At 48.0% G+C, this 12,500-nt stretch overlaps 1 protein-coding gene across 1 annotated transcript in view; it reads left to right on the forward strand.

The window, feature by feature from the left end:
• Window positions 1-12,500, forward strand: part of LOC307077572 (FRAS1-related extracellular matrix protein 2-like) — a gene marked incomplete at both ends in the record, with an annotated part of 69,914 nt that overhangs the window by 24,643 nt on the left and 32,771 nt on the right. The window contains 4 exon segments of the mRNA XM_079739001.1: window positions 1-80; window positions 6,088-6,318; window positions 10,400-10,525; window positions 11,573-11,824. The exon segment at window positions 1-80 is cut by the window's left edge and continues 67 nt beyond it. Coding sequence (XP_079595127.1) covers window positions 1-80; window positions 6,088-6,318; window positions 10,400-10,525; window positions 11,573-11,824 — 689 coding nt within the window.

The raw sequence follows: 12,500 nt of genomic DNA on the forward strand, positions 1-12,500 counted from the left end.
CTACGTGGTGGACGAAGACCACTCCTTCCTGGAGATGATCGTCCAGCGCCGGGGCTACCTGGGAGAGACGTCTTTCATTGGTCAGTCCGTCTGTCAATCAACCCTTGTTTCTGCCTGTCTGCCATCTGTCTGCCTGTCTCCCCTCTTGTCTGTCTGTCTGTCTGCCTGTCGGTCTTGTCTTTCTAGAGTCTCTATCTGTCTGCCATCTGTCTGTCTGTCTCCCCTCTTGTCTGTCTGTCTGTCTGTCTGCCTGTCGGTCTTGTCTTTCTAGACTCTCTATCTGTCTGCCATCTGTCTGCCTGTCTCCCCTCTTGTCTGTCTGTCTGTCTGTCTGTCTGTCTGTCGGTCTTGTCTTTCTAGACTCTCTATCTGTCTGCCATCTGTCTGACTGTCTCCCCTCTGTCTGTCTGTCTGTCTGTCTGTCTGTCTGCCTGTCGGTCTTGTCTTTCTAGACTCTCTAGCTGTCTGCCATCTGTCTGCCTGTCTCCCCTCTTGTCTGTCTGTCTGTCTGTCTGCCTGTCGGTCTTGTCTTTCTAGACTCTCTATCTGTCTGTCTGTCTCCCCTCTGTCTGTCTGTCTGTCTTTCGGTCTGTACATTATGTCTTCCCGTTAGGTCTGCACTGTCCATATCTACTGTCTGTGTAAACCCTCTGTCTGTACTGTGTTTCTTTCCGTCTATTCTCTATTGTCTGTTCATGCCGTCCGTCCGTATGTCTGTCTACATGGTCTGTCTGTCTCTCCGTCTAATGTCCAGCATCTTCTTTACTTCCGTTCGATTGGAGCTGGACGTTTAGTTCAAAGGTTCCTCTAAAGGTCAGTCCGTTCCTCCGTCTCTCTCTTCCCAGCAGACAGCACTGAGCGGCCGCACCGCACTAATTTGTGATCAGCCACGAGCCACGGGGGTGTTTAATAAAGGGGGTAGACTCTTTACGGACCTTTCTCATAATGCGTGTGTAATAAGAAAACACTGTTCCCCTTGCCCCGGGCATAATACTACTGTGGGGCCGGACTTAAAGAGAGAACGTGGGGAACAACAGCGTGAGGGGGAAGAGTAGCGAGGAGAGGATCAACTCGCGAGGAGTCAAGAAGCCACATGGTGCATTTCACTGCGTAAAAGAAACCAAGTGGTTCGTTTTACCATTGATGTGTTATGATTGCTGCGGCGGCGGGGACGGCAGTAAGCTGGTTTTACACTGCGCCGCGCGTCGCCGCGGCGCGCCGCTAATCCCTGTGAAATGAGAATTGCAGGCATTAGCGTTCCACCGTGACAGGGGAATGCGGGGGCGTCTCGTCGGATCGGCGGCGGGGTGAACGTGGGGATGGGTGGGGGATACCGAGGGGGCGTGGTGCGACGGGCGAGGGGGGGGACGCACGCACGGACAGACAGGGAAACAGATAATAGACAGACAGACCGACAGATGGGACAGACAGGCGGGCAGTCGGAGAAACAGATACAGCGATGGAGAGAGGGAGACAAAGAGACAGACAGACGTACAGACAGACAGATGGCACAGATGGCGAGGTAATTGTTAACGCAGACAGACAGACAGGCAGACAGACAGATGGAGGGATGGGTCAGACAGTCAGGGAAATAGATAGTTAGATAGATAGAGAGACAGACAGACGGACAGATAAATAGTTATAGAGAAGATGGAGAGATAGATGCATTCTTAGATAATAGCATCTACAAGAGCAGTAGCTGTGCTCTCCTCCTCCTCCTCCTCCTCCCCCCCCCCTCCTCCAGAGGTCCAAGCTGTGATCTGAGCTCCGACCGGCTGACTGGCTGCTCGTTACAACACACAGGCTCTCCCCCCCCTCCCTCACCCCCCCTCCCTCACCCCTCCACCCTCACCCCTCCACCCTTCTCTTCTGTCATCTTGTTATATCTTCCCTTCTTGTCTCCACTGTGAGTCAGTCCACGCTGAATAGCATTTTTTTCATATCTTATTAACACTGAACGTGTGGTTATCCTCCTCACTCCATCGTCCGTCCGTCCCCCCCTCTCCTACAAACACACACACACACACACACACACACATGCACACACGCGCACACACACACACACACACACACACACACACACACACACCTGTTGCTGTGCTCTCGCTCTCTCTTGTTCTCTCTCTCTCTCTCTTTCTCTCTCTCTCTCTATATATTCATATATATACGGTATATATATCTCTGTGTCCTCCACATCTATTTTTCTCCATTTGCGTCTCCTCTCCCCTCCTGTCCCCTCCTCTCCTCTCTCCTCCCCGTCTTTTTCATCTCTTCTTGTCACTCTCTTTATGTCCCTAAATCTGTTCCCTTTCTCCCTTCCTTTGCATCCTCTTCCCTTTCCTCTACCATCTCCTCCACCTCTCCCCCTCCCGTCTTCTGCCATTTTTATCTACATCCCCCCCCCCCCCCCCCATACCTTCCTTTCCTTTCTGCATTTTCTCATCTGGCTTTCCTTACATTTCTCACTACAGTCCTGTGTTGCAGAAGAGCCAGAAGAAAGAAATGAGCAGCGAGGACTGGGGAAGGAGAGGGGGGAGGATAAAATGGAATTGAATCTATCATATTATATTTCTTCCCTCTTTGGCATAAGTCATGGCCCCAGCCTCTTCACCCCTTCCAGTTCTGTTTGCATGCACGGATTGTCCTGCTCTCTCTTTCTCTCTCACCCTCTCTCTCACCCTCTCTCTCTCTCTCTCTCTCGCTCTCGTTCTCTCGCTCTCTCTCTCTCTCGCTCTCGCTCTCGCTCTCTCTCTCGCTCTCACTCTCGCTCTCTCTCTCGCTCTCGCTCTCTCTCACTCTTCAATCTGGTTCATTGTCAATCTCTCTCTCTCTCTCTCTCTCTTTTTCTTGTCATCTTGAGGGGGAGGGAGAGGGTGAGGCAGAAGTGAAAGCCATTGTACATTTGCCAGGTTAAGAGAGGCATGTGTGTGGATGGGGGCGTGAGGGCAGGTCTCTCGCAGCTTTGTCGTCAGGCTGAGTGGGTTCCCTAAAGTAAAAAGTACAAAAAGGCATACGAAATTCAGCAAAGAAAGGTTTTCTCCCTGTGTTTTCGTTTCAACGAGAACAAGACTTGGCTGGCACACAGACAAACGCACGCATGCTAGACACACATGCACGTGTGCTACACACACACACACAAACACACACACACACACATACACACGCGCGGGCTACACAGATCATTGTCTTAACGTTTTAGAAGGAATTAAAATGCAGTGACTGTTAAGTTTTGAGTGGTTTTTGGTCCCTTCAGACCTTTTGTTAACAAAAGCCAAAGCACACCATAATAAACGTCACTTTTGGATACAGTTTGAATTCCCATAGAATTGAAGGATCACAGGTTCAGTCATTAGGAGCCTTAAGACGTGTGCCATGTCATTCTATGTTGTTACGTTAATAGAAGGGGTTTCCACAGCAGGATCTTTCTGTGTCTGATCTTAAGATGTATAACACAATATGTGTCATATATATGTGTGTGGGGTTACTACACTGAGTCTCCAGATCAATTAATATTTATATTATTTTCAATATGAAATCACCCTTGCAGGCATGACAGAAAATACAACATGATTTGTAAGATGTGTGAACACTTGAAGAAGACTTGAACTGCTTCAGAAATACAGTAAAATCCCTATTTAAAAATAAAAAGCAATATACCTTCAGGCCATATTCAAACGAGCGAATTTCACACTAACAAGACGATTTCTTCGAAAATAATATTATTGATGTGGTTTGGCAAAAAACGCCCTGATAACTTGCGTATTAAACACAAATCACAAGCACGGCAAGTCTTCAAAGCTCAAACCTGATCATATCGGCCATGCGGTTACCAATGTACTCATTAACAAAAGTTAGAAATACTTTTATCTGCAGAAGTGAGGGAGGTTTGTACTAGGCTATTCTGACATGACCCCCATGTGGCTACTGAAACTGTATACAATAAATACAAAAATAACGATTTTGAAAAAAAGAAGAAATACACCAATTATATTGCAGGGTTCAGATTCAGGTTATAGATTCTTGTAAAACCTTTGTTCAATCCAATATCGGGTGTTTGTGTGTGGGTTTTGTGTGAGTACGGAATGTGTGTGTGGGTGTGTATGTGTGAACGTACGTGTGTGCCTGCGTGTGTGTGCATGTGCCTGTGCGTGTGTGTTTCTGTGTTTGTGCCTGAGTAAGCCTGTGTATGTGTGTGTGTGTGTGTGTGTGTGTGTGTGTGTGTGTGTGTGTGTTTCTGTGTTTGTGCCTGAGTAAGCCTGTGTGTGTGTGTGTGTGTGTGTGTGTGTGTGTGCCTGTGCGTGTGTGTCTCTGTGTTTGTGCCTGAGTAAGCCTGTGTATGTATGTGTGTGTGTGTGTGTGTGTGTGTGCGTGTTTGCATGTGAGTAGGTGCATGTGCGTGTGTGTGCGCTTGCGTGCGCTTGTGTGTCTGTGTGTGCCGTCCAACAGCACCATCAACACTTCAACTCCGTCACCCCTAAATTTACATCTGCGTTGGCACAGGCACTGAAAAAAAGAACAAATCTACGATACAAACAAATAAATAACGATACTTCATTGGAGCCAGTGCTCCATTCTGATGCTCTTCCTGCCATGTTGGAGTGCGAGCGATGGCAGGCCAGCATTACATATTAAAGTAGAGACGTGCTTTCACTCCCTGTGAGTTTCCTTGATGTCTCTTTGATGGGGCCGACCATCGACGGAGCTCGATCGAAGATGGGGGGGGGTATGAATGTGTGTGTGTGTGTGTGTGTGTGTGTGGGGGGGGGTTTCCAGCATGGTGGGTTAGCGAACTCCATGTCAGGCAGGATCGCGTCGTCTCCATATAGACTCATATGATAGACGGTGGTTGAGTACATGAGCAAAAGTAGAGAATATACACTGAAACACAATCACCCACAAACATGAACTCCACCGACCTCGAATATGAATACATGCACACGCTTGAACTCACGCACACATACATACACACACACACACCAGGCACGCACACACACATAGCCACACACACACACACTCAAACCTGTACAAACACAAACGCACAAACATACACAAACCTGTTCCAACCCACACACACACACACACACACACACACAAACACATACAAACCTGTACAAACACAAACGCACAAACATACACAAACCTTTTCCAACCCACACACACACACACACACACACACACAAACACATACAAACCTGTACAAACACAAACGCACAAACATACACAAACCTGTTCCAACACACACACCCACACACACACACACACAAACACATACACACAGACACACACAAACCTGTACAAACATACGCACCAGAAACACACATGTCACCCCAAGGGAGATCATCACTCATCTCATCCATCTCAGTAAGGTGGAATATTTAAAAGCCTCAGACACAAATTCATTTCACACCCCCCTCGTTGCTCAGCTACTGCTAAGCCAATTTAAAAGAAACAGACTTATGTCTCTCTTTCACCCCCCCCCCCACAACACTACCTGTCTCTGTGAAGCACATTAAAGCATGGGAATATGCTTGTTGTTATCTGCTTCTTCATCCGTCTTTTCTCTCTTCGCGCATCACACTTCAACTCTTTCAGGGCCCCCATTTTAAACCAGCCCAGTCATTTACATGTTGATTTATTTTCAAGACGGCGAGAAGTAACGCATGTACAGGGAAGTGGAAACAATTCGGTTGGGTTTCATGAAATAGGATGGCGGTTCCTATTACTATTATTATTATCTTCTGGAAGCTTTTATCTACGGGAGTGATGTAGCAGGGTTCGGGGAAGGGGAACACGCTCTTAAGGGTGGGTCGGGGATCGAACCCACAAGCTCTCGGGGCCGGGAGGCAAACATTGCCTCTACAAATTGTCCCCCCTTCTTACACATTACAGTAAATCACCACAGAGTCCGTTAAGTGTATCGATCTGTGCTCCATTTCTATGTCTGTGTGTTATATCTTTTCGTGATTGTGGTAAGATTTGTTTTTTCGTTGATTTATCGCTCGATTTCCTTCACGGTTCGGTCGAAGCAGTCGTTTCTTATGTCCCGAGTCTACTTGCAGTCCAACCCCCACCCGGTTCTCCTCCTAGGGATCGGGACTCAGGACGGCACGGCAGAGCGCGACCAGGACTTCAAGGGGAAGTCCCAGAAGCAGGTCCAGTTCAACCCGGGTCAGACCCACGCCACCTGGCGGGTCCGCATCCTGGCAGACGGCCGGTACGAGCAGTCGGAGACCTTCCAGATCCTCCTGTCGGACCCCGTGATGGGGGCTCTGGAGTTCCCCTCCGCCGCCACGGTGGAGATCCTGGACCCCAACGACGGTGAGTGACGGTGGGATGGTGTGCGCGTTGGTCAGACCGCTGATCCAAGGTCAGGCTTTCCGTGGTGCACGACCTATACAGACTCTACCACCTCGGTCAGAGGTTCAGGGTTGCACGCACTGTGCACACGTAAAATACTGATCCCATGTCTGTTGAAGAGCAGATTTTAGTCCAGAGCCAAAGCAGGGGTGGAAAAACGGTCACTATTCACGTAAGGAACACATTTTTTTGTCGTCTTTGATGATGAAACAGAACTTTGCAAATAAAAATAATTAAGAATTATTAGAACTTCATATTCCTTATCAAAGTTTACTTTTAATTTACTTTCATGTCTTCATTTGCCACACGATTTCACAATTGATTTGATTTTGAAATGATCTCAACCCAAGAATGGTAATCCAATCGAACGCTGAGATACTGAAACATTCATACCCCTAGTCCAAACCAGAGCTAGATCCACCAGCTTCATTTAGACTCTTCCAGATTTACAAATGTCGCTCTGCATCTCCATCACTCTGTCCCTCTATCTGTATGTCTATATCTTTCTTGATCTCTCTCCCTCTCTCTCTCTTTTTCTACCGCTCGCTTTCTCTTTCTCTCCCTGGATTTCTCTCTCTGTCTCTCTCCCTCACTCTCTCACTTTCCCTCTCTCTGTCTCTCTCTCTCTCCTCTCTATTCGCTCACTCTCTCACTCTCAGTCTCTCTCTCTCTCTCGCTCTCTCTCTCTCTCTCTCTCTCTTTTTCTCTCTCACACTCTCTCTGTCTCCCCCTCTCTCTCCCTCTCTCTATGGCTCTGTAGTTTTCTTCAATCTGTCGTCCCTTGTGGGTTAATTATGGTCTGTGTGAGGGCAGGGGCTGCTTTGTTAGCCATTTCCTCCTGGGATCGTCTTAATGTGACAGAGCTTCACAGTCCCTTTCCTCCTCCTCCTCCCGCTCCTTCTCCACCCCCCCATCCCTACTCCCTAATAGGGTGGAAGGACATCCAAGTAACTATGGTGTCTGGCTGCGTTAGCCACATGCCCTAGCCCCCCAATTGTGACTGTAATGATGAAGGGCTGCATTTCTGTGTGGTCTGTCAGTCGGCCCCCCCAGAAGGGACGATCAACGCCTCTAACATCAACTTCATAACAATAGCTTGCAACAGATGCCGACAGCCACAAATATATGCAAATAATGAGCAGTGTGATGGAAGGTAACATATATTTATGAATGATATATGCACGGCTTTTACTGTCAACCCTCCCGTTTAAATCCATCATGGAGGAGATTGCTTGTCGTTTGTGTGTCATGTATGATTAGCTTGTAGCTAGCAGGCTAATGATGAGGATGCTGCTCACGATAGCTTCTCTCACTCACACACTGTGACATGGTGAGTTTAATCCCCCCCCCCCCCCCCACACACACACACACATGGACTGAGAAAGCTACTGCCGCCTAAGCAGTACTTTGAGTTGAGCAGCTGCTTACACTGTTTGGCGACGGCGTCGTAGACATCCCCTTTTAGTAATGATTCATGTGTCTGGGGCTCGCGGCCACCACTCACTCTGTCATTAGTCTACTTGTTCGCTCCGAGGTTCTGTTTTGACCTAAGACCCAAGAAAAGTGTCCCCCCTTCATTCCCTGGTGTTTTATGTGTACCAAATGGGCGCTCCACTGTCCCCCGGTGAATGAAGAGGTTAAAGCGATCCCGATAAACGTTGAGATGGCGACCAGGAAACCGATAAAGGTTACTCTACTTCACCCTGAAGGATGATCGTCTCGGCGTTCTCCCATACTCCCCTACCAACAGAAATGCAAACTGTCTAATTAAATCATCACTCGTTTATTTTTAATGAAATCGGGCAGAAAGAAGTGTGAGGAGAATGAAAGAAAATAATACAATCTCTCACTGTAGTCATTGAATATTCATGTTTCATCAATAATACACAGTTGTCAGCCGCCGATATGAAAGCCCATCACAACAACTGTTTTGTACCCGCATCCGTTGTTATTTTGGGGCAAGGTACGATTAAGATCACATGCCCGTAAAGGATTTCACACCTTGAAGGGTGGATTTGCCCTGAACGTGTCTTAAAGGGGCGACTGTTTTGCGCAACTCGGTGCACAAGGTTGAAAGAGGTGATTGCATTTGGAGCAAAATTGGAGTATGAAGTCAGGGAGAAAACATAAAAGACCAGGGGAAGATGAAGAGAAGTGCAACAGACAGCAGAAGGGAATTAGACAGAGAGAGAGTCAGCGTGAATGTTTGTACCACTTTGTGGGTGTGTGGGTGTGTGTGTTTGCCTATGTCTGCGTATTTGCTTGCATGTGTGTTTGTGGTTGCATGTTTGTGTGCGTGTATTTGTGTGTGTTTGTGCAAGTGTCTGCTGTGTGGATCAGGGTGTGTGCCTGTGTGTGTGTGAGCATGTGTGTGAGCCTGTGTGTGTGTGTGTGTGTGTGTGTGTGTGTGTGTGTGTGTGTGTGTGTGTGTGTATGTGTGTGTGTGTGTGCGTGTGTGTGTGGGCCCCTGGAGAGAGACACATTGTTGACAGCTTCCACAACAAGACCAGGGCGGCAGAGAGAATGATTGGGGGAAAAGAGTAAGATGTGACAGAGCGAGTAGTTTGGACCTCCTGGGGTTCTTCGGATTGCGCTATATCGATGACATCATCTGTAAGAGATGGACACACACACACACTCAGATGAATTTTTTTCTTTTTGTACGTTTCGATATTGAATAATCATCTTTTCAATTTTCTCGACATTTCATGCTCTAATTCACCGTGTTTCTCAGTAGAATGATCATTTACTGCCTGAGTTTGTCATTGCTCGCTCACTCGCTCACTCACTCGCACACTCTCACTCACTCACTCACTCACTCACACAAACAATCACTCACTCACTCGCTCAGTGACTCAACTCACTCACTCATATCCACACCCATGCTAGACCATTAAAAGAGCGGGCGGTTCTTTTGCTCGGATCTACTTTGCTATGTCTCACAAGAGTGGCCATCGTTTTGGATGCGATTCGCTCGGACACGCCCACTTCCCCCCATCGTCCACCGATACACAAACACCCGTGCCGGCTCACTTGCCCCCTGGTGTGAGCCACAGCGATCCAGATGAGAAGTGGCAGGAGAGGTTGTGATGGAGAGGAACGGATGGATAGAGAGAGACACGCAGGCGAGACCGGCGGCGAGACAAGGACGAATTCACGCAGAGATCTGGAACAAACTTATGGTCTCCTGGTGTATTTATTGGTACCCGCGCGACCGAGGGAAAATCACAATGACATTTATTCTCCCTGTTGTTTCTGCCATGCCGCCTGGCTCCTGGCTATGATGGATGAGAATCTCACCAGCCTCAACCCTCCCTCTCAATCACTCTCCCTTTTCTCTGGGCCACAGAGAGGGTGAGAGGGGAGATATAGGGAGAGAGAGAGGGAGGGAGAAGGAGAGAGAGAGAGAGAGAGAGAGAGAGAGAGAAAGAGAAAAATATGGAAAGAGAGAGGTAGAGGGAGTTAAAGAAGGGAGCAAGAAAGAATTAAAGAAACAAAGCCTGAGGTGTAGAGAGGGAGAAAAGGAGAAAAGCGCAGCGTGCAAGAGAGAGGGCGAGAACAGAGATGTGTGTCGCTGGAGAGGTGTTGGATATATGCTTAAGAGGAGCAGCAGTGTCAAACTGACAACTCACTCCCGCTACAGAGGAGCTCGGAGAAACTGGGGGTACCAATTATATATGTAACACTTTTATAACCTCTCCTTTGCGAAGGGACATAAATATATAATAATAAGTGTTGGATGTCGTTCAATTATAACCCAGTATATAAGACATAAGGGTCAGAGAGGAGAATCTGAGGATTATGGCACCGATCTCACCCAAATACAAACCCTTATTTCTCTACTTTACGCAAGGTTTGCATGACTTCCCCGGTTGAATGCCTTCCCTGTGGATTTAAATTAATCCTTGTTTAGCTCAAACCCAAACTCTCACGATTCCCCAACGTGAAGACATCCCGGGTCGTCCGCGGATTGAAAACGACCAATGATCAAGCAACGACTTCACCTTCTTCTTCCATCTCCTCTTCTGTCCTCGTTGCCCAGAGTCCACGGTCTTCATCCCGGACCAGGTCTACACGGTGGAGGAAGACATGGGGGAACTCTTCGTCCCCGTCCACCGGAGCGGAGACGCCAGCCAGGAGCTCCTGGTGGTGTGCTACACTCAGCAGGGTATGCCCCCCCCCCCCGACACGCTGAATGACGTCAATCACGTACAATGGCAATAGGAAACGTAACAAGATGGCCGCCCTGTTCGTTACTGGCAACAGCTCTCCTCCGGACAGATACGTTTCAGAGCGATGATTGAAGGGAACATGAGAAATGGATTCATCGATTAATTACAGAGCCAGCATGCATATAATCGAACACTTTTACAACAATATATTATGGTTGGGAAGTCTTCGTTGTATTTTATTCACATGCACATATATATATATAAATACTTTTAGAACGATTTTGTGTGTATATATATATATATACACAAAATCGTTCTAAAAGTTTGGGGTCACTTAGAAATGTCATTTTTAAAAAAAAAGAATAAGAATTTCAATGAAGATAACATACAATAAATCAGAAATACAGTCTAGACAATGTTAATGTGGTAAATGACTGTTTTAGCTGGAAATGGCAGATTGTCTATAAAATATCTACAGGTGTACAGAGGCCCGTCTCCAACCATCACTCCTGTGTTCTGTGTGGTACATTGTTTGGCTCATCGTGTTAAAAGCCTCGAGGATTAGAAGTGATGGAAAGCCCTTGTGCAGTTACGTCTTCGTGTATTCGACACACCGTTGAATAAAAGCGTGAGTTTTCATGGGAAAACGTGAAATCGCCTGGGTGACCCCCAAACCTTTGAACGGTAGTGTATATTCATCTCCTTGATGAAAGCTTTATCAAGCACCGCCCTGCTCAGACGGCGACCCCACCCCCCCCGACCTGATGTCCTGGACCACAGTGCAGCACCACCGACGCGTCCAACCTCCACCTTCAAAGCCGTTCTGCTTGTACCTCATCCTCCTGGCCCGCTATGCCATGGACGACCCCCCCCCCCCTCCCCCCAGCCCGTTTCGCTCTGAGCGCTGGTCTTTGCGTCCGGCCGGGGGTGGGTAGGGTCTATATCGCGTTAAGCTCTTCAAGCGCGGACGACCGCCTGTGGTTATCGTTATCTGTCCTCTCCACACACACTGACCCCCCCCTTCCCCCCTCCCCCCCCCCCAGGGTCGGCCTCGGGCACGGCCCCGGGCGGCGTGCTGTCGTACTCGGACTACATCTCGCGGCCCGAGGAGCACGCCAGCGTCCTGCGCTTCGGGAAGGGCGAGCGCGAGCAGCAGTGCCGCGTGGTGCTCATCGACGACTCGCTGTACGAGGACGGGGAGAGCTTCAACGTCACGCTGTCCCTGCCCACGGGGGGCCGCCTGGGGGGACACTACCCCACCGCCCGCGTCACCATCCGGGAGGACCTCGCCGACGGTGAGTCCCCGTCCGACTGTCTGACTCTCTCTCTCCTTACCTATCACTCTCTCTCTTTACCTATCACTCTCTTTAACTATCACTCTCTCTCTTTACCTATCACTCTCTCTCTTTACCTATCACTCTCTCTCCTTACCTATCACTCTCTCTCTTTACCTATCACTCTCTCTCTTTACCTATCACTCTCTCTCCTTACCTATCACTCTCTCTCTTTACCTATCACTCTCTCTCTTTACCTATCACTCTCTCTCTTTACCTATCACTCTCTCTCTTTAACTATCACTCTCTCTCTTTAACTATCACTCTCTCTCTTTAACTATCACTCTCTCTCTTTAACTATCACTCTCTCTCTTTAACTATCACTCTCTCTCTTTAACTATCACTCTCTCTCTTTAACTATCACTCTCTCTCTTTAACTATCACTCTCTCTCTTTAACTATCACACTCTCTCTTTAACTATCACTCTCTCTCTTTAACTATCACTCTCTCTTTAACTATCACTCTCTCTCTCTCTTTAACTATCACTCTCTCTCTCTTTCCCTATCACTCTCTCTCTTTAACTATCACTCTCTCTCTTTAACTATCACTCTCTCTCTTTAACTATCACTCTCTCTTTAACTATCACTCTCTCTCTTTACCTATCACTCTCTCTCCTTACCTATCACTCTCTCTCTTT

This window comes from Pollachius pollachius, assembly GCF_949987615.1.
Source record: "Pollachius pollachius genome assembly, chromosome: 6".
NCBI classification, from domain to species: Eukaryota; Metazoa; Chordata; class Actinopteri; order Gadiformes; family Gadidae; genus Pollachius; species Pollachius pollachius.